Here is a 21863-nt window from a genome sequence, read left to right as displayed (position 1 = left end):
TTCCTTTGTTGGCAGTACATTTTTACTATGAATGGCGCATGCACATTAAAATATTACCACTAATTGTGTGTAATTGCATGAAGAGGCAAAATGGCATAATTTCAAGAGTTCCATGTAACAACCGTTGTACGAAATTCATGAAAACACATGAATTATGCTGGCGTAAATTAAATTTCACCCACGCCTAATGTGAAGCCATGCCTGCAATTTATAAAAGAATATTTTAATTCGAAAAACAGGTACAATATAACTTTCAGTTGGTGAGTGGTTAGTACTACTCTCCCTCATCCGTTCATCATTTACCCTTTTGTTTACAAACCCATATCATAGTAGGTTTTATTTTTTGGGGGGGGGGATAGCCTATGGTATGTTAATAAATCGAGCAAGTATCCTGCTGTGTGTGCGGGATGCTTCATTGTCGAGTGAACTCCAGGATTCCAGGAGTTGCCAGGCTGCCTTAGAAGCCTCACATTCATTTCCAATTTGGGGGTCTCCTGGAATTAACATTTTACCACAGATTTCAATCCTTCTGCCAGAACTAGCTGGAAATCTTCCAGAAATGTAGAATATCTCCCTGGGATCTGAAGAACGCTGCAGTTTCTGTGGGAGATGCAACATTGGTGCCTCCTCACAAAGAGGCGGAGTCCTGTGATGGAATATCTTTGCAATAAGAACCTCGGGGTACACGAGCCACCCTTTTATGTGTTTGGTCTTTAATGAAGGTACATGCCTCATCAAGATCTGTGTCATCCAGGAATTGGTAAACAAGTTGTGGTGTTTGTACAGGCAGGAGGTAGCCAATCCTGACCATGTCCTTAAATGCTGGGCAGGCATTCATTGGGCAGTCAGTGAAGGAGGAAGTTTCATCACATGACTACAGCCTTTGTTTAACTGAAATGGCTCCCACTCCAACCCCGCTTGATCTTGTGCATGTAATATAACACCCTGAAACTAAACACTCCCCTCTTTCTGAAAAACAAATGCAGGCAGAGGGGCACCCCTTCACAGCACCAACATCCTCGCACTGGAGATGCTGCGTTTCCACAAAGCTGCTCCCTTTAGAGTTGTATGCCAAAGAGCTTGAACAAATTCATTTTAATTATCCGACCTGACCAATCATCGTTCACGAGTTTCAAAAGCAACATGAAAAATCTACTCTTGAAACTGCTGGACACTGTGTGAACGCCCATACTATGCCACATACAGATGCCCAGTTGGATTCCACGAAAACCCATTGAATGACTAGTTACAAAATGTTGTACGATCACAAAACTTTAACTATCAGTGGTGGCCTCTGACTTATGAATGTTGTGGGGTTAAAAAAAAGTAATTTGTAACTTCCACTTAGACCGACTGACCCAATAGGGTGTCTGGCTTCTGGCTGAATGACATTGTCTCCACTTTCACCAGGCAGGCAAATGATTGTTCATATGGTTTACATTGGCACAAACACAATGGCATAACTCAGAAGTGGCGGAGGCAGGGTCTGCCAAATGAAATGGTTATGTACACCACTATGAAGCAATCATCAGATCTTGTAGGAAATTGTTGGCCCATGCTGTAAAACAGCAAAATCGGCCGCTGTTATTACAAAAAAGAAACTGTGCGTTTCACACCATAAACACATGAATAATTCCCAGCTATAAGAAAAAATAAATCATCACGATTTTTGTTACAAGATGCACAGGACTCTATATTAAGATCTAAAAATGCTGTTCTTGCGTCTTATCAGAACGCGCTTGCTGGATGTGCACCCCCAATCCCCGCTATTTTCTCACTCCTTTTCTCCTCTGACCAGAGCCTCGGATGATGAGCTGCTCTTGTCCCCAAAACTGTGACTAAAATTTAAATGCATTTCATATTTTCTGCTTGTGTGTCATATTATTAATATGCCTCCCTGGGGCTCTCTGGATTTCAAACCTTTGGGCTTTTTTTGTCTTATTTACATGGCAGATGCCGCAGTGTTAGAACTGGCAAGTGTTTCGAACGGCGCACGCGCCTCTTCCGACTTCCATGGTCTGTAAGCACATCGCTCTCGCTTAGCCCTTGACTCGGACATTGGGATCATCTTCTCAAGGGAACAAGAACCCCGGCCTGCCCGTCTTTTGCATCCATTTCACGGGGGAACAAATGCTGCCGCTCTAGTTCTAAGGAGGCAAGCGACGTGCAGCCAGAGCCTGGGGGTGTCAAAGTGGGGGACGTTAGGGTGGCGAGGGGGTCTCAAAACACTTGCGAGATCGCCAGAGACGTCACCCTGTAGCGGAATTTCTTGCAGCTGAGAAAGGGGTCTATCCATAATTTGGACTAATTTACTGAGCTTACACCTTGGGGGGGTAGGGGGTGTTGTTTAGTGCGGGCACTGGGCAGGCAGGAGGGGGGACCTCAGCTGCTGGTGGTCCTGGACCTTTCTGCCCTACCCCGGATCACTGGAGTTGAAAATTTTGGGGGGTTTGCTTGGTGACAGGTACCCCGGCAGGGATGGAGCGCTATGTGGTGCCCTGGGGTATGTGGGACTGCTGGTAGTGTATTGCCCATCCCTCTGAGTGACTGAGGGGAAGTTGCCACAAAGTTATGTCCCGGATACCCTGGGTTGAGGGCGTGGGCGATGGATAAGGAAAAGGGGCCTTCTGGCACTTTTGCATTCCGAAGAGTTGCCAAATGTTTTATTGTTTGCACACTCTATGAGCTGTTTTGCTGGTCTTACCTTCAGTATTCTCAGAACAATAATGGCTTGTACTGATCTTACAAGTAAATTTTTAAGTGAGGGCTCGACCAATCATAAAATTGTTACTAGACTTGCAGGTCTAGTAATTTAAAAAAATCAACTCAAACTAACTGTAATGCACTTGACCTCTGTCCCTGAAAACGGAGCAAATGTGTCAAGTTAACAAGATTTAAAGGCATTTTGTTGCTCATTCACTTTGTGAGCAATAAAGATGCCTATAAATCTTGTTAACTTGTCACATTTGCTCTGCTTTCAGAGACAGGTCAAAAGTCTGTTTGTCTTTCTACTAGTCAGAAAGGGCGAGTAGGACCTAAAAATAGCTCCTCCTCATTAAATCGGGCTCCCAAATGGGAGCAGGCAAGTGAATTTTTCGAGCCCTGGAAGTGTTGTGCAGTAATGGGTGGAGACAACTGTTTTGTTGCTTGCACAATCATTGAGCTACTTTTACTGATCTTAAGTCCTGTATTCTCGTAACAATGTCTTTGGCCGATCTTACGGTATTCTCATAACAATGTATGCCTTAACTATGGTTATCATTCCTCACTGATGTTGTGTGACTATGTGAATAAAAGGCTATGCCCTTGGATAAACCACATTAATTGCAGTTGTCTCCCTCCTTGGGAGTCGATCCAGTGGGGGACTGGGGTTGCAAGTTGTGAGTGCACTAAAGAAGATTAGCATTCTAACACTTACCATTACCTAGGACATGCACGAAAACACACGTGCTTCATGGTGCTTACAACCACTTCTACATGTGGTGAATGGGAAAGGGTGGGATCTATGCCTGGGAATGACGGACGGACGCACTCAGGTAGAGAGGGAGACTCCTACGACCCAAAGCATGATGCTGACAGCATCACTGGCCTATAGAGAATACTGCCATAGACTACAATGGCAATGATTCATTATTAAGGGCTTTAGAGGAATAAGCCCTGCGTGGTGCGTCAGAGTTCAGAAAGTTGATTTACTGCCTGGCTTCCGTCTCCTGATTGAGAGTGAGGCTGGGCAGGCTCCTTGGGCCTCAGACACCTCAGACTTCGATCGTATCTCTAAATAAATTGATCTATTTAATATTTGTACAGGAATGTCAGGGGTGAGCATAGCCCCAGAGCCCTAATGGAGAATCCGCCCCTGACTATGAATATTCTATGTAAATTGTCCTAACATCATGTTATGTCATGTCTGCGCTATGTAAACACAAACATGTATAAATAAATATGTTACAAAACTTAGTGACGCAAGGATCACATTCTACCACTTCAGGGCAACAATACACAGAGATGGGAATTGACATTTAACACACATTGTGGGAAAGACAAAGAGAAGTGGCCAAGAAAAGCAGAAGTGAGATTTCGAGAATGATGAAAAGCCTCAGTTAAAAGAAACAACGTTATGGCACCGCATGAACTCATCTACCAGCTGACATTCTTCTTACTCCGTGTTCTGGTACATATCGTGGCTTAACGGCTAGAGCGGCTGACTTTGAAGCTGGAGAACCAGGCTGTAGTCTGGCAGGAAGCTCAAACATTCTGTGATTCTGGGCAAATTACTTAATCTCCCCGTGGCTAAACAATGAATGTGTCCGTCTGTAATGCAACTGGTGCTCGTGTAAAGCACTCTGATACCTTTCGGTTGTGTTGGTGACATAAAGTTACAACAAGCAGGAGTGGCACCAGGGCTTAGCATGTAAAGTCGAGGTGTAGTGCTGTCGCATTTGTTGGGCTGTTCTGTGCCTGTTTGTAGATACGTTTCACAAGTAAAATTTCTTTTGCCAAATTGTGCACGAGGGTAGTAACAGTACTAATGGATTCAGTTCTTGGAAATGTGACATCTCGAGAGTGCAGTTTGGACATGCTGGATCCATCAGTATTAGAAGAAATGACAGGAGGACCCTCAGACATTGATCGTGAGATCTTCCTTGCCTGAAGTGAGCAAAAGAAAGGGCTTAGCGCAGTTTGGTTGATAATGTGTTTCAGATATTCAGGTGCCTCCTTTGATTTATCACGGGTTTACTTTTTCAGATCCTGTGAATCGCTCCAGCTGCAGTAAGTCCCTGTAGCAGAGTATGGGACTGCCATATAGGATAGGGAGTGTTTTTGTCAAGTTAACACAGTATTTTAAAAGGCATTTTCAGCCTCCATACGGAGACCATGAAGAGCTACCACAAGTTATGTTGTGTGCTAATGCTGCGGAGTATTTTATGTCGTGTTTGTTGTTGTGTTAGATGGCTTTCAACAGCTTCAAAGCAACAATTACTAGAGATACAGAAAAAAAAGAATATTTTTCTGTTGAGTGCTAGCGACCAGGCCACTTTGAGACTCTTCTTTTGTCATGATCTGGCCCCCCACACCCACAGCCGCAGGGGTCGCATTTCTAACCCTCTGGTGCAATGCTCAGTCCAGTGCACCAATGCAAATTAGAAATCCAGTTGGCCTGCGGCCTCCTGGGCAATAGTGTGTAGGAAGTGTATTCTTGTCATGATCAGTCCGACTAGATGAGTTCAGGGACACAATGGAATACCAGGCCTTTTTTGTAAATAAATAACACTCAAAATAGCACTAAAAAACAGAGGATGAACTGAAACCAAGCCGAGTGCATAGCATATGAACTGTAGCCACACCGAAGGGGAAATAAATGCAGCAGTGTATGACATGACCAGCGAATGCAATATTAAGATTCCAAACAAGATTAGTAAATTCCTAGCATCCTAATACCCTATCACTACTTCTAGGCGCTATGTTAAATTTTATAGCAATCCCAGAAATTGAGTTTGATATGAAGCACACAAAATACCTCCCTTCTGAAAAAAAAAAGTTGCTGTTTAGCTATTCTCCATCGCAGCTTTTGCATGGGAATGAGAAGCAGTGCAAGGCTGAAGGGCTCTTCTCTGCAAGCTCCCGGAGCAGCTCCCAACCACTAGCTTCACATTGACTCCTGAGGCGGAAGCCGGGAGTTTGTTCTTTTAATATATTTCGCCTGCTATAACATTGTGTTAATGCTTGTTTTTATTAAACTTGTACCTGTATTTACCTCGGGCTCCTCACACAGCGCTCATTGTTCTGCCTTCCTGTCGGATCTTACATCGCTCGTCGCGGTGTGCTTGAGACGGGGGGCAGACGCCTACGCTGACTTTGGCAGCCATATTGGGTGAGGGAGCTGGACAGCGTTGTAGACGCACTCACGGGGGGATAAATTGCGGATGCATTTGCGCACGCGCAGCGGACGCATTGACTCCTGAGGCGGAAGCCGGGAGTTTGTTCTTTTAATATATTTCGCCTGCTATAACATTGTGTTAATGCTTGTTTTTATTAAACTTGTATCTGTATTTGCATTTACCTCGGGCTCCTCACACAGCACTCATTGTTCTGCCTTCCTGTCGGATCTTACATCGCTCGTCGCGGTGTGCTTGAGACGAGGGCAGACGCCTACGCTGACTTTGGCAGCCATATTGGGTGAGGGAGCTGGACAGCGTTGTAGACGCACTCACGGGGGATAAATTGCGGATGCATTTGCGCACGCGCAACGGACACGCACAGCGGACGCGCGCAGCGGGCGCGCCGACAGCGTGCCGAAGGCGCGCTAAAGGCAAGCTTGTCTGCGCCTGTCCGCGCCCTTCCGGACCAAGGGACCAGCCACTCCGGCCGGACCATAACTTATGCACCTGAGACACTGAAGGCTTTGCAGAACACTTATGGCCAACTTGCTAGTAAGGTCTCTTCTATCTTAATTACCAACAAATTATTTACTAATCGCAATAGCTTTCCGGAGCTTCGGCCTACTATGGCTTATAACTCGCGCCCTCTTATTCAGACCACGCACAGAGCAGCCCCATTATCATTCTATTATCTTAACACCCGTTCCTTGGTGCGACATCAGTTGGACGTTTTTTCACTCCTGATCATGGACAAACCTGATGTCCTGCTTCTAACTGAGACATGGCTCGCCGATGATTCTGCCCCGGATATACTCGCAGCTCTCCCCCCTGACTATTACATCATATCGGCCAACAGAGGTTCGGGCAAGTCAGGTGGAGGGGTGGCGGCTATCATTCACACTGACCTCACTTTCTGTTCTCTGACGTGCCTAACTCTTGCACGTACGGATAACATAGTGATCAAGTTAGAGTCTGTCAATGACTCCCTGGCCTGTGTCCTACTGTATAGACCACCTAAACTGATGCCTTCCTTCCCATTGGCTCTCAGTGAACAGCTAGCCACGCTAGTGACTGAACATGCTAGGGTTCTCCTGGTGGGAGACTTTAATTATTGGAATGGGGACCCTAATGAAGGAACGCATTCTGCAGAGATGTCCGACCTACTTAAAAATCTCAATCTATCCCAGTTTGTTCCATCCCCAACCCATGTCAAGGGACGTATATTGGACCAAATCTGGGCTACAAACTTGAATATTACCATCCCTGTTGTGTTACCTTGTATTTGGTCCGATCACCATCTATTGAAATTCCAAATCAAGCAATCTGCCCCTCCGATAATTAAAGCACGGGGAGATGGCATGGTTAGGAAATGGCACCTCATTAATAAAGAAGAATTTCTTAATTCATTTGCAGACTCCATCCCAGCTCTTCATCATTCTGATGTTAACACCATGGAAAATAAGTTATCTAGCTGGCTCATCGAGGCCAGTGATAAACACGCCCCCTCCAAAATAGTCACATTACTGCGTCGGTCTGAAACCAATAGATGGTTCTCGGCCAATCTTAAAGCCGAGAAACTAATGGTACGACAATGGTGCCGACAATACTCTCTGGAAAAAAGATCCCAGTACATCACGGCGCACAAAGTCTACAGGAAAAACATTCTGACAGCTAAAACTGCCTTTTTCTCTGACCGCATTTTAAAGTCTAATCACAGTTCTAAAATTATATTTTTTGTTATAGACGAACTTTCTAACCCTGAACGCGTACTTAGAAAGGCCACTCCTTCCCAGGAACTATGCGATTCCCTGAACGACTATTTTATTGATAAGATCACTCTAATCAAAAGTAGCATACCTGCTCACCCCCCCCCAGCAAAATGCCCCAGTCCATCAGTGTAATAATAACACCCTTAACAGTTTTCCTCTGATCGGTGAAGAGACTTTTCAGTCTCTCTTAACGGATACTAAGTCTGGTTCACCCGCAGACTGCTGCCCGCCCCACATTCTGAAAGAGTCCCTTGCGATCCATTCTGGTCCGGCGCTTGTCCTACTGAACAATTCTATTTCTTCTGGTATCGTTCCTCTAGCTTTAAAAAAAGCCATAGTGGTCCCCCTCTTGAAAAAGTTGGGAGCGGATCCGGCCGTCCTCGCCAATTACCGCCCTATATCTCTGTTACCTTTCTTGGCCAAAGTCTTGGAGAGTTATGTTGCTAAATGCCTCTCCAACTTTTTGGAGATGTACAAACATCTGGACTCCCATCAGGCAGGTTTTCGTCCCGCACATTCTACCGAAGCCGTGATCCTGTCAGCTATGGATAGCCTACGGGAATTCGCTGATAGAGGGTGTCCGCGAGCTTTGGTCCTGTTGTTCCTGTCTGCGGCCTTTGACACGGTCGACCATGACATCCTGGTCGACCGTGTCAGGGGGGTCGGAGTCTCTGGTACAGCGGCTCAATGGATTTCCTCCTTTTTGAGGGACCGCCATCAAGCAGTGCGTCTTGGCCTATTCCTCTCCCCACACTTATTTAACATATATATATGTCCCCCCGATTAAATCATTGAAAGAAAGAAAGGTACTGGTTCTTAACTACGCAGATGATCTGCAGCTTCTCCTCAGGGTTGATGGGTCTAATGACTCCGTCTCGGAGTTCCAGAAGACTATGCTGCTCATCCAAACTTGTATGGATATGAATCATCTGAAGCTTAATCCGGGAAAAACAGAAGTGGTCTTTACGGGGGACAGCCTTAAGCACTGCGGCCCCCAGTATTGGCCTCTGGCACTCAGCCCACCTCCTATCCCCTCTAGCTCCGCCAAGACTCTGGGGGGTACTTCTGGATAGTGATCTATCCTTAAAAGCTCAGGTTGGAGCAGTGGTGTCTAAGTGCTTTTACCAACTGCGAAAAATCAGAAAAATCCATCGCTTTCTTACTCATGAAGCTCTGGTCCAAGCCATGATTTCAACTGTGCTATCCCACCTAGACTATTCCAACTCGGTCTACCTGGGAATGCCTCAGTATTTGTTTAATCGCCTCCAGTTGGTCCAAAACCAGGCTGCCCGTCTGATTTACCACCAACCTAAATGGCAACCCGCTTCTCCTCTATTGAGGAAACTACACTGGCTCCCGGTACAACGCCGCTGTTTCTTCAAAACTGGTTGCCTTATTTTCAAGGCTCTACACGGTACCAGTCCGGAATTTATCAACAACATTATACGTAGGTATTCCCCCACCCGCTACCTAAGATCTACCCACCTTTCATTTCTTTCTATTCCGAACTTCAAGAGGGCCCGTCTGGGAGGCCGCAGGTTTGCCATTCTCGCTCCCAAGTTGTGGAATTCTCTCCCTCTTGAGCTCCGTACATGTACTGATCTCCTCCCATTTTGGAAACTCTTGAAAACTTGGTTGTTTACTCAGAGTTAGTTTCCGCTGCCTTTGTCAAGATGTCTGCCAGCGCCATGAAGCCAACCTGGCGTACGTGCGCTTTATAAATCTCCATTAACATTAACATTCACAGTCCTGAGGTGCATCCCCCTCAATTAATGGTCAGATACCTGTGTTTTTATAATATCTCATCTGATGATATCTGATGTATTTTATCTCCTATTTATAAAAAGAAAATAGCACTTGGAGAAACTGAAGCATCATAACATACTAGAACAACTATGAGTCTCAAAAAATAGAAGACCTAGATACCAGGATAAAGGTAATGCTAGAGTATAGTAAAGCTGTGGATTCATTTATGCATATATGTGTGTATGCACTGGAAATAAAATTCCCATCATCAACCTCAAGAGGTTAGCTTCATCATCTGGGAATGGAGGACGGCAAGAGTACCATATTCTACTTAGCAATTAGTAGATTTTGGTCTCTTATGTGTCCCAGACCAGTGGATGATATAGTTGTTATTTGATGATGGATAGATGTGTGGATTGCAGTGCTCGTGAAACGTGATGTTGTGGGGGTGCTCGATAAAAATTGTCTAGCAAGGCACTAAACACATTTTATTAAATCGCTGCCATGTTAGCAATGACTAAAAACAGTGCTATGACAGTTTAAACAAATAACTGTGATGACAAATAGGTCTACATGTTTCTGCTACCGGGCGAAATTCACCCAAGCATTCTTCAGGACCAAATAAGCTACTGCAGAAATTGAACGGTGCTCGAGTGAGCGATAAAGTGAATGATACAACCTGGACCCAAACGAAGGGCCAAGGAACTCTGTGGGAGGTAATTTTCCTCCGTTAACCTACAGAGAAACAAACAGAAAAAGGGGGGAGAAAACACAGCGTGGCACAAACCTTTTAGAAAGTGAAATTCATGAGGTCAAAACTTTTAGCATCCAGTAATTGATCAAGTATGCAAATACTCTTAAATATATCAAGACTATATTAAGTCTATGTTAATTGAATGAAGTGAGTAACAGTTATGGCACTTACCCAAAATGTTGTGGGTGTGCGCCTCACCTCGCCTGGCTACTGCTCAGGTTAGGGGAGGCCCCGCTCTGTAAGAGAATCAGAGGGTTCACAATGTATTATTGCTCGAAATATGAGCTCTTTTGTAAAAACCGCAGGCGCTCATTCCGCGATATGCCAGAAAAGACTAACCCCACATGATGACATTCGAGGGCTACAAAGCGTCGAAAGGATAGTACCCTCAGGTAATGCGAAGTGGTCGCCATGGTAACAGGTGAGGTGAAAGGCTCCACTACCCAAGGTAACTTACTCGATATTACCAAACGCGATATACTTCTTTCTGACAAAATCAAATGGAGAGAATTACTGCTCACCTCTCCGTCGGTACCTCGGAGTGGAGCTGAGCTCGTAGGGGAGGCAACCAGCGGGGTGGAAACACTCGGCTAAAGTAAAGAAAGCCGGTGTTGGTTGTCATAGCAACCCTGTGGGTGAGACGCAGGGGAATTGCGTCACCGCTTCGCGCCAAACGAGTATGGGAAATGTAGTTCATATGAGAGGGCGTCATAGATAGATCTTTAGAGAAACAAATCTCGTACAAATTGCTTGATTGGAACGATAGCAAAAATAAAATAAAGCGATATTCTGCCTTGTCCATGAAGGTAACGAGAGTTTCAGAAAGACTGTGTATGTATACACATAAAGAAGGCAGCCGCTAGGGTGAATGTAACCAAACACAAGCCTGAATAGATGGTGTCATGGTGTCATGGCAACCCTGTGAGTGAGACGCAGGGGAATAACGTCCCCGCATCGCGCCAAACAAGTATGGGAAATGTAGTTTGTATGAGAAGGCGTCATAGATAGATCGTTAGAGAAACAAATCGCGTGCACATTGCTCGATTTGAACGATGGCATGTTAAGGCAATATTCTGTCTTGTCCATGGAGGTAACAAAAAGTATGTATACACATAAAGAAGGTAGCCGCTCAGATAAATACAACCAAACACAAGCCTGAGATAGATAGTAGTGTACAAGCGCATGCTAACTGGATCATATCGACCTGAGCCACACAATTCCATAGGACACGAGTGTGTATCTACCTAGATAGTTGCCCAAGGAATATCATCATTGAGCCCATCCTGGTCACTATGTAGTCTAAACACCCATCTCTGTTCCTTTTGGAATAGGTAGTTCGTGACATCTGTGATATGTGGTGGAATGAAAGGTTGTTCCAGGATGAGCCATTGCATGTCTTCTGGTTTATGGTTTGATGTTAAGAAATGTGTAGTCATTTTTGTTGACTGTTTCTTACGCCTGATTGTGCTCTTGTGCTCACTTATTCTTATTTTAATTTTGCGGGTGGTCATCCCTACATATTTGAGTGAGCACGGGCAGGTGATAAGGTAAATTACTTTTTCTGAGTTGCAGTTGGTATGTTTATGAAGCAGCCATGGTCTTGAGGTGCCAATATCTACTGATTTGGTATGTGTTGTCTGTGGGCACACTGAGCAGCTGCCACAGGGATAATGCCCTTGTACAGGTGGCAGGTCCCAGAGTGTTGAATTAGCAGGGTTCTTCATAGTTTTTGGTCGTGTATGAACCAGACTGTCTTTTAAATTCGTACCCCTCTTGAAAGAGAAAAGTGGGGGAGGAATTTCTTCGTTGTTGAGATTCAAGATGCGCCAGTGTTTACGTACTACTTTCTGCACCTGATTGGAAAGTGTGCTGAAAGTATTGACAAAGGTTAATCTTGTTAGTGGCGGTTTTGGTATTGGGGGAGCAATGAGAGCGTCTCTGTTGTTATTAGCCGCTCTTTTCTTAGCTTGTCTAATCAAAAAAGGAGGATACTCTTTGGCTTTCAGTTGATGGGACAAGGCTGCTGCATGCTTTTCAAAAGTCTCCTTTGTGGAACAATTTCTGCGTATCCGCAGAAATTGTCCAACAGGCAAGTTCTGTCTGAGAGACCTAGGATGGTGACTTTGAAAATTCAGTAATGAGTTTTTTGCTTGGGGTTTTCTGTATAGTTCACTCCCTAGAGTGCCTTCTGAGGGATAGATGACAATATCCAAAAAAGGCAACCTTGTCTTGTCGTGTGTCACTGTAAATTTCAAAAATCTGTTTTGTGCATTGAGCCATGTGTGAAAATCAAGCAGAGTAGTCACATTACCGCGCCATATGACCAAAATGTCATCAATATATCTCTTCCAGACGACAAGCCTGTCGTGGAAAGGATTGTTGTCGTTCAGTACTGTGTCCTGTTCAAAAAGATGTACGTAAAGGTTCGCCAGGCTCGGCGCAAAAATGCTGCCCATTGATGTTCCTGAGGTCTGGAGGTAGATGGTATCCTCAAACTTAAAGAAGTTCTCTTTCATTGCCAGTCTGGCACATTCCATGATGAAATTGATAGGCGTGATTGTATCTAGATCTGTGGTATCAAGTAAACCCCTGATGGACTCCAGGGTTTCGTCCTGGGGAATACAGGTGTAGAGGGATTCAACATCGAAACTCACCAGAAGGTCTGTTTCGGTGTCGAAAGTGGTCTCAGGTAACAGTCTCAGGACGTCTTTTGTGTCTTGTAAAAATGTTGGCATCTTTTTGACCAACGGACGTAAGAAGAAATCCACAAAGGTAGACAAAGGTTCAAGGAGTGATCCTATCCCCGATATGATGGGGCGTCCTGGTGGTGGTCTAGTGGCTTTGTGAATTTTAGGGAGGACATAGAAATAGGGCATCACCGGAAACCTCGTGATCAGGAAATCAGACTCTTGTGGTGTGATCCAGCCTGATTCTTTCGCTTCATAGACCAGATCATTTATTTCTTTTGACAATCTGGCTGTCGGGTCTTCTGACAGAACCTGGTAAGATTTGCCATCATTTAGCTGTCTAAGACATTCATTCCGATATGCTGTCGAATCCATTATGACAATAGCGCCCCCCTTGTCAGCGGGCTTGATGGTGATAGTGTTGTCATTGGAAAGAGTAGTTAAGGCCTTTCTTTGTAAGAGGGAAAAGTTTGAATATCTTTTCTCGCTGGTGGAGCACAGCGTAGTGACATCGTTGGTAACAGCTTGTTCAAACACCTTTACATGGTCTGGCACCAGATGCACTGGTGGGTTGAAGTTAGAAGCTGGTTTGAGACCTGTGTTAGATTCTGGAGGTGAGTCATCTAGACTCATCATGTTAGTTCCCTTGTCTTTCCCTTTAAAAAAGAAATGAAGGCGAACTTTTCGAAAAAAAATTCCGAGTTCGCACCTTAGTTGGAAGGGATCACCCACACATGTGGGAACAAACCCCAGGCCTTTGTTTAGAACCTCATGTTCAATTGACGTCAAATTGCGTTGGCTCAAATTTACCACTAAAAGATCATTGTCATCTGTAATCTTTGCGGTTGTTGTGTCTTTTTGTTCTATGGGTTCTGCGGTGGTTGGTCTGTTTGCCAGTGTACTTGTTGTACTTGTCCTCCTCTTCTCCTGCCTCTGTTGCGCCCACGGCCTTGCCCTAAAAAAGGAGGCTGCCCAAAAAAGGTAGATGCAGGGGGCGGCTGGCCAAGAAAAGGGGGCATGGGGGGATTGAAAGGCGAAGATTGGTAACCCCAGGGTGCTGGGGGCCACCAAGGGCTCGGTTGACCATAGTAATTTTGTGTACCGCGTCTTTTATTGGCGCGAGAACGTTGATAGTTTGGTCTTTGCGACGGAGCCGATGTATTAGAACCCTCTGAGTCTGATGAGGGGGTGTCTGTCCCTGACGAAGAATAGTTAGAGCCGTATCTCTTACCCTTTCTGTTGTATTCAGGTGGGGTATAAGTTGCACTGGTGTACGGGTAAACTTTTTCGAACGAGAAACGGGCCAGATCCTTCTTAAATTTCTCAATTTTCGTCTGCAAGATGGTATCTTTGTGTTCTTTATTGTTTTTGTTAGTATCCTCGAGATTTCTTTTGAACAAAGCACTCGTGATTGTGGCTTTAATTTGACCCTCCAAAGTTTGTATTTCTACAAGGATCAGATAGGCTGCCTTCTTGGCCGTGCTGATGATTAAAATAAGCCAATCGCGAGTGCATCGCCAAGCAATAAGCGACCAGTCTTTCAGAAAACTTTTATCAGTCAAAAAAAGGCGTGGTGTGTTGGTTACTATCAAACCCATGGGTGCGCTGTTACTTCTTAAATACTCCGTCATTATTGCACCATGTATAAAGGTGCGCGAATGTGATTTCTTCAGGGCAAGGAGATTCTGCCATTCGTCTACGGTATTGTTGGAGACTGATGGCAAGGTGTCTAATATGCTAGGATTAGTATCGAGAATTGATTGCAGCATACTGTCATCGAATGACAAACCAGTGAGTTCGGCCATTTCTGAAACAGAGAACGCGGAGTGAGCAGCGGTATGAGTGTACTTGTAAACAGCCAGTTGGCGTAAGTACCGGAAAAAGACCCGCAGCCAACAGCTGCTCTATAAACTGTCTTAAAGTACCTTTGTGGATTTCTTCTTACGTCCGTTGGTCAAAAAGATGCCAACATTTTTACAAGACACAAAAGACGTCCTGAGACTGTTACCTGAGACCACTTTCGACACCGAAACAGACCTTCTGGTGAGTTTCGATGTTGAATCCCTCTACACCTGTATTCCCCAGGACGAAACCCTGGAGTCCATCAGGGGTTTACTTGATACCACAGATCTAGATACAATCACGCCTATCAATTTCATCATGGAATGTGCCAGACTGGCAATGAAAGAGAACTTCTTTAAGTTTGAGGATACCATCTACCTCCAGACCTCAGGAACATCAATGGGCAGCATTTTTGCGCCGAGCCTGGCGAACCTTTACGTACATCTTTTTGAACAGGACACAGTACTGAACGACAACAATCCTTTCCACGACAGGCTTGTCGTCTGGAAGAGATATATTGATGACATTTTGGTCATATGGCGCGGTAATGTGACTACTCTGCTTGATTTTCACACATGGCTCAATGCACAAAACAGATTTTTGAAATTTACAGTGACACACGACAAGACAAGGTTGCCTTTTTTGGATATTGTCATCTATCCCTCAGAAGGCACTCTAGGGAGTGAACTATACAGAAAACCCCAAGCAAAAAACTCATTACTGAATTTTCAAAGTCACCATCCTAGGTCTCTCAGACAGAACTTGCCTGTTGGACAATTTCTGCGGATACGCAGAAATTGTTCCACAAAGGAGACTTTTGAAAAGCATGCAGCAGCCTTGTCCCATCAACTGAAAGCCAAAGAGTATCCTCCTTTTTTGATTAGACAAGCTAAGAAAAGAGCGGCTAATAACAACAGAGACGCTCTCATTGCTCCCCCAATACCAAAACCGCCACTAACAAGATTAACCTTTGTCAATACTTTCAGCACACTTTCCAATCAGGTGCAGAAAGTAGTACGTAAACACTGGCGCATCTTGAATCTCAACAACGAAGAAATTCCTCCCCCACTTTTCTCTTTCAAGAGGGGTACGAATTTAAAAGACAGTCTGGTTCATACACGACCAAAAACTATGAAGAACCCTGCTAATTCAACACTCTGGGACCTGCCACCTGTACAAGGGCATTATCCCTGTGGCAGCTGCTCAGTGTGCCCACAGACAACACATACCAAATCAGTAGATATTGGCACCTCAAGACCATGGCTGCTTCATAAACATACCAACTGCAACTCAGAAAAAGTAATTTACCTTATCACCTGCCCGTGCTCACTCAAATATGTAGGGATGACCACCCGCAAAATTAAAATAAGAATAAGTGAGCACAAGAGCACAATCAGGCGTAAGAAACAGTCAACAAAAATGACTACACATTTCTTAACATCAAACCATAAACCAGAAGACATGCAATGGCTCATCCTGGAACAACCTTTCATTCCACCACATATCACAGATGTCACGAACTACCTATTCCAAAAGGAACAGAGATGGGTGTTTAGACTACATAGTGACCAGGATGGGCTCAATGATGATATTCCTTGGGCAACTATCTAGGTAGATACACACTCGTGTCCTATGGAATTGTGTGGCTCAGGTCGATATGATCCAGTTAGCATGCGCTTGTACACTACTATCTATCTCAGGCTTGTGTTTGGTTGTATTTATCTGAGCGGCTACCTTCTTTATGTGTATACATACTTTTTGTTACCTCCATGGACAAGACAGAATATTGCCTTAACATGCCATCGTTCAAATCGAGCAATGTGCACGCGATTTGTTTCTCTAACGATCTATCTATGACGCCTTCTCATACAAACTACATTTCCCATACTTGTTTGGCGCGATGCGGGGACGTTATTCCCCTGCGTCTCACTCACAGGGTTGCCATGACACCATGACACCATCTATTCAGGCTTGTGTTTGGTTACATTCACCCTAGCGGCTGCCTTCTTTATGTGTATACATACACAGTCTTTCTGAAACTCTCGTTACCTTCATGGACAAGGCAGAATATCGCTTTATTTTATTTTTGCTATCGTTCCAATCAAGCAATTTGTACGAGATTTGTTTCTCTAAAGATCTATCTATGACGCCCTCTCATATGAACTACATTTCCCATACTCGTTTGGCGCGAAGCGGTGACGCAATTCCCCTGCGTCTCACCCACAGGGTTGCTATGACAACCAACACCGGCTTTCTTTACTTTAGCCGAGTGTTTCCACCCCGCTGGTTGCCTCCCCTACGAGCTCAGCTCCACTCCGAGGTACCGACGGAGAGGTGAGCAGTAATTCTCTCCATTTGATTTTGTCAGAAAGAAGTATATCGCGTTTGGTAATATCGAGTAAGTTACCTTGGGTAGTGGAGCCTTTCACCTCACCTGTTACCATGGCGACCACTTCGCATTACCTGAAGGTACTATCCTTTCGACGCTTTGTAGCCCTCGAATGTCATCATGTGGGGTTAGTCTTTTCTGGCATATCGCGGAATGAGCGCCTGCGGTTTTTACAAAAGAGCTCATATTTCGAGCAATAATACATTGTGAACCCTCTGATTCTCTTACAGAGCGGGGCCTCCCCTAACCTGAGCAGTAGCCAGGCGAGGTGAGGCGCACACCCACAACATTTTGGGTAAGTGCCATAACTGTTACTCACTTCATTCAATTAACATAGACTTAATATAGTCTTGATATATTTAAGAGTATTTGCATACTTGATCAATTACTGGATGCTAAAAGTTTTGACCTCATGAATTTCACTTTCTAAAAAGTTTGTGCCACGCTGTGTTTTCTCCCCCCTTTTTCTGTTTGTTTCTCTGTAGGTTAACGGAGGAAAATTACCTCCCACAGAGTTCCTTGGCCCTTCGTTTGGGTCCAGGTTGTATCATTCACTTTATCGCTCACTCGAGCACCGTTCAATTTCTGCAGTAGCTTATTTGGTCCTGAAGAATGCTTGGGTGAATTTCGCCCGGTAGCAGAAACATGTAGACCTATTTGTCATCACAGTTATTTGTTTAAACTGTCATAGCACTGTTTTTAGTCATTGCTAACATGGCAGCGATTTAATAAAATGTGTTTAGTGCCTTGCTAGACAATTTTTATCGAGCACCCCCACAACATCACGTTTCACGAGCACTGCAATCCACACATCTATCCATCATCAAATAACAACTATATCATCCACTGGTCTGGGACACATAAGAGACCAAAATCTACTAATTGCTAAGTAGAATATGGTACTCTTGCCGTCCTCCATTCCCAGATGATGAAGCTAACCTCTTGAGGTTGATGATGGGAATTTTATTTCCAGTGCATACACACATATATGCATAAATGAATCCACAGCTTTACTATACTCTAGCATTACCTTTATCCTGGTATCTAGGTCTTCTATTTTTTGAGACTCATAGTTGTTCTAGTATGTTATGATGTTGATTTGGGGATACCACAACTATTAGAGTCTATAAACTTTTTGTCCCTCTGACCCCTACTCCAATTGAGATACTTTAAGACAGAAACTGAAGCATCAACAAGACTCATCAGATATGGTGATTAATGCGTGGTATTGATTTACATATAGATAATATGCTCCTATAACTAAAACAATAAAAACATGTCACCTTCCACTGCACGCGTCCATTACCACGCCCATAATGAAAACGATAATGATATGTCACCCTAGATAGGAGACGGACATGATACTAACGCTTCTACGCCTGTCTAAAACATCACACTTTCTAGTAAAAGAAATAAAATAATTTGAAGCAGGCTCCTAATGAACATAGAAGAGTCTAAACGGGCCATGTCGCAGTGCTTGCAGCATTGTGTGGCCATCTGCTGCCCTCCAGTGGTCATTGTGGGAACATTGTGTGGCAGCTGTTGAAATGAGCTTAAAGTGATGCCAGTCCACTTTGCATTGAGGGTGGATACAGGTATGCAATTAGGGGAACTCGAAAATATTCACTTTCGTTATTTGTATTGATATCAGTGTGGATCCAACTATTGGTTGTTCATGAGGCGTAGATTTGTATTGTTTGTATGATGTCCGGGTGCTGCTTCTATCCTGCATGTGAATCCAAACTTACTGGAGCTGAAATGTGCTGAATTTAAATGAGAAAAGTCCATACATATCAATCCCATGGCAATACTGATGACTCTGCCGCACATGCCGTGCAGAAATTGGACTTCCCCTGAATTTTGAAAGAGGTTAATTCAAAAAGGAAAAGTGAGCACATCAAAGCTTTGGAACAATGAGTTACAAAATAACAAGAAATAGAAAATATTTCGAATGAAAAACCAAAACAATAACGGGAATAAATCCCATTTGTTTCAAATGAGATTTTTTAAGTTTCATAAAAATGACTTAAACGAGGACAACCATTAAGATCCAACTACAAGCACTCCCCAAACCAGTAGGTCGGGCCTTGCAAAGCTGGTGTGACGGTTTTCACTTATTTTGGTTTTAGTGCAAGCAGGGGCCACGGAAAACTAAGAAAACTGCATCACCTACAGGCTGCCGCCTTATTCTTGCATTACAACTGCTGTTTTACAAGGGATGTTTTTCAAACAAGCCCGTCTCAATTTCACCATGCCTTTTATTATTATTGTTATTAATAGTGTTAGGAAGGCAGCCAGAATAAATCCCCTCTTAACCAATGGCTCAAATCGTAGCAGCCGCCTATTATGTTCCCTCGTGCTGCTCGCTGAATGGAAATGACAATATAACAGAACATTTCAACATACGTATGTTATGTCTGATATTTGGAACTACAATACACTGGCGAAGAAAGGATTGAACCGGGCATTGTGTCATCGGGCTAGTACCAGGGGTGAGGCAGAGAGAGCACTGTCGCAAAGGAGCAGGCCATGTTCCCACTGTCAGGTAAAGAGTTAAAGGCCATGGGACACTGGCAGGTGATGTGAGTGCCCGAGCAATGGGTATGGTTGCCCCTCATAATAGCAAATAATGTTTACATTGATAGATAAGAGAAGGTGATTCAACCTCATCTTGGCAGAAGTGCCAGTGTGCGTGAGAAGAAGGTAAAACAGGACTAGTGCACACACACACGCTCAAACCACGAATGGCAGCAACGCAAGACCGGAATTCAGACGCAGCGCAGAGCAAAGCCGTTAATCAGAAGAACTGTTGACACATTTGGGAAAATTCCCCTGTTTTGTTTCAAACTTTTTTGTAATTAATTAAAACGTTCTGCTTTTCTAAGTTTAAAGTTCAACTTTTAATCACAGATCCAAAACACATCGTACCTGGAAAATGAAATTGGCCTAGTAGCATGCTGTGTTTAACGATCGAGGCAAGGCCCTCCCCTCTTCCGTTTTGAAATGCTCCAGGGTAGCACCTGCCCCCCTCGTGCCTCATTCTCCTCTTTTCATCTTTGTGTTGTTTCAGACTCTCAACCTACCACCGGCTGCGGAGGCTCTTGAGAAACCACGCCTACATCACCTGGCCCGAGGACCCCGCCCAGGCAGAGCCCTTCTGGGTGAAGCTTCGAGCAGAGCTGGACTCGGGGGTCGCCCGAGAGCAGGGCATGCAGCTCGGCATCACCATATGACTTCGAAACTCCGTTTTAGGACAGGAAACCCCAATGCTCAACATTGCTAGTCAAGAGTTACCCACCAGTGTCACAATGGAACGCGAACTTTATTGCTAATGTGCAAAGGCTTCGGAATTTGGGTAACTTTGACCAATAACATAACATTTTAAAAACTTGCAGTGACAAAGTGCACAATGGTTTGTCCCTACAGCATTTGGTAAGGTGTTCTCCACCGGAGAGGCCTCTTCACGTCGCCCTCAGTAAACATCTCATTTGGATTTATGATTTTCCTGATGAGTTTGGCAATCTGCAAGTTGAAAATAACGTTTTTGCTGTGCAGTTGACAAGAGCATCTTGGAATAGTGCAATCACCATCAAGGAAGGAGGTGCAAAGTCTTGGCTACGCTGCTATCTTTGGACTAGGGTTCGAGTCACAGCTTTGGCACTTGACTTAAATTCGTGTGTTTCCTCTCGGCAAATGTCTCAATCGCTCTGTGCCTGTGTATGTCTTTCTTAAATTAAAAGGGAAAAAGGTGAATTGTAATAGTGTTAACTCCAAGATGTATAATCACCATTAGATGTGCATCATCTTGTATGTCTGTCAGAACCCCTGATAATGACCATTGTATAGAAATCCTGACACATGCTTTCATCAGCACTGCCCTTTATGTGCCAACCACAGCAGCAAACCCCTCTATCATAATTCCATTCTCTAACTACATACACTTACAGATACATCTTAGAATAGATTTATCTGCTTGAGGTTTCTGCAGCACAATTTCTGTAAATGTTGATTTTTTTTGTATATGATCTAGAAACCTTTAAAAGAGAAATAAAAAAATTAAAAAGAATTGATTTGGCTAGAATAAAATGTTAATCCTCCTGCAAATTCACCTGCATAATGCAAATCAACATTCTGAATGTATTGCCGGATTGAATGTCTATTTTCAAGTCTGGGCTATACCCTGCATACGGGTACTACATTTGAAACATCTCGGAAAACTATTGGTGAGGTGGAGCTGCAGGTAAGTCCAAGTTATGGACCCATAAAATATTGAGGTTCAAGAATTCATAGAGTTCCCTCAATTTAGAACTGATTTTAGTTTATGAATCATTTAAACCGGGAAACCCAATGTAAATTGCATTACAATAATCCAGCTGAGCTGGAATTAATGCGTTTAGAGTCCCCACCTCCTGTGTATGAGAATACGCACGAGGCACATTCTCTTCAAGGTTAGCAGCTGAGGGGCCAAACTTGACTGCACGTTTGACCTGATTGTGTATGGTTGCTTAAGAGATAGGTATTGGTTTCCAGGCCAAAATGGAGTAGGCCTCAAAAGATAGGGGGCATATTTACAAGCCCCTATTGCCACAGGAATGTCACTTTTATCTTCATTCCTGTGACAATAGGGGCTTATTAACTAGGTGGCGTTAAGCCTCTTAATGTAGCTTAACGCCGCCTTGTAAATAAGGCACCCTTTCATGCTATAAAGGGGGTGGGTAATGGGTGTTATGGTGGGCGTTTCACTGCTACACCCATTGATTTTGACGCTCACCCCAATTTACAAGGATGGCATGAATA

At 44.1% G+C, this 21863-nt stretch overlaps 1 protein-coding gene across 1 annotated transcript in view; it reads left to right on the top strand.

Annotated features, from left to right (window-relative positions):
• Positions 1–21132, top strand: part of LOC146809606 (uncharacterized) — a 226497-nt gene extending 205365 nt beyond the window's left edge. Inside the window, exon 3 of the mRNA XM_085616450.1 lies at positions 20137–21132. Coding sequence (XP_085472576.1) covers positions 20137–20299 — 163 coding nt within the window. The 3' untranslated portion in view covers positions 20300–21132. The remainder of the gene's footprint in view (positions 1–20136) is intronic.
• The last annotated feature ends 731 nt before the right edge of the window (positions 21133–21863 follow it).

Source organism: Triturus cristatus, chromosome 7, assembly GCF_964204655.1.
Source record: "Triturus cristatus chromosome 7, aTriCri1.1, whole genome shotgun sequence".
In the NCBI taxonomy this organism is placed as follows: Eukaryota; Metazoa; Chordata; class Amphibia; order Caudata; family Salamandridae; genus Triturus; species Triturus cristatus.
The sequence above is the reverse complement of the archived record's forward strand: the minus strand, read 5'-3'. Positions and strand labels throughout refer to the sequence as shown.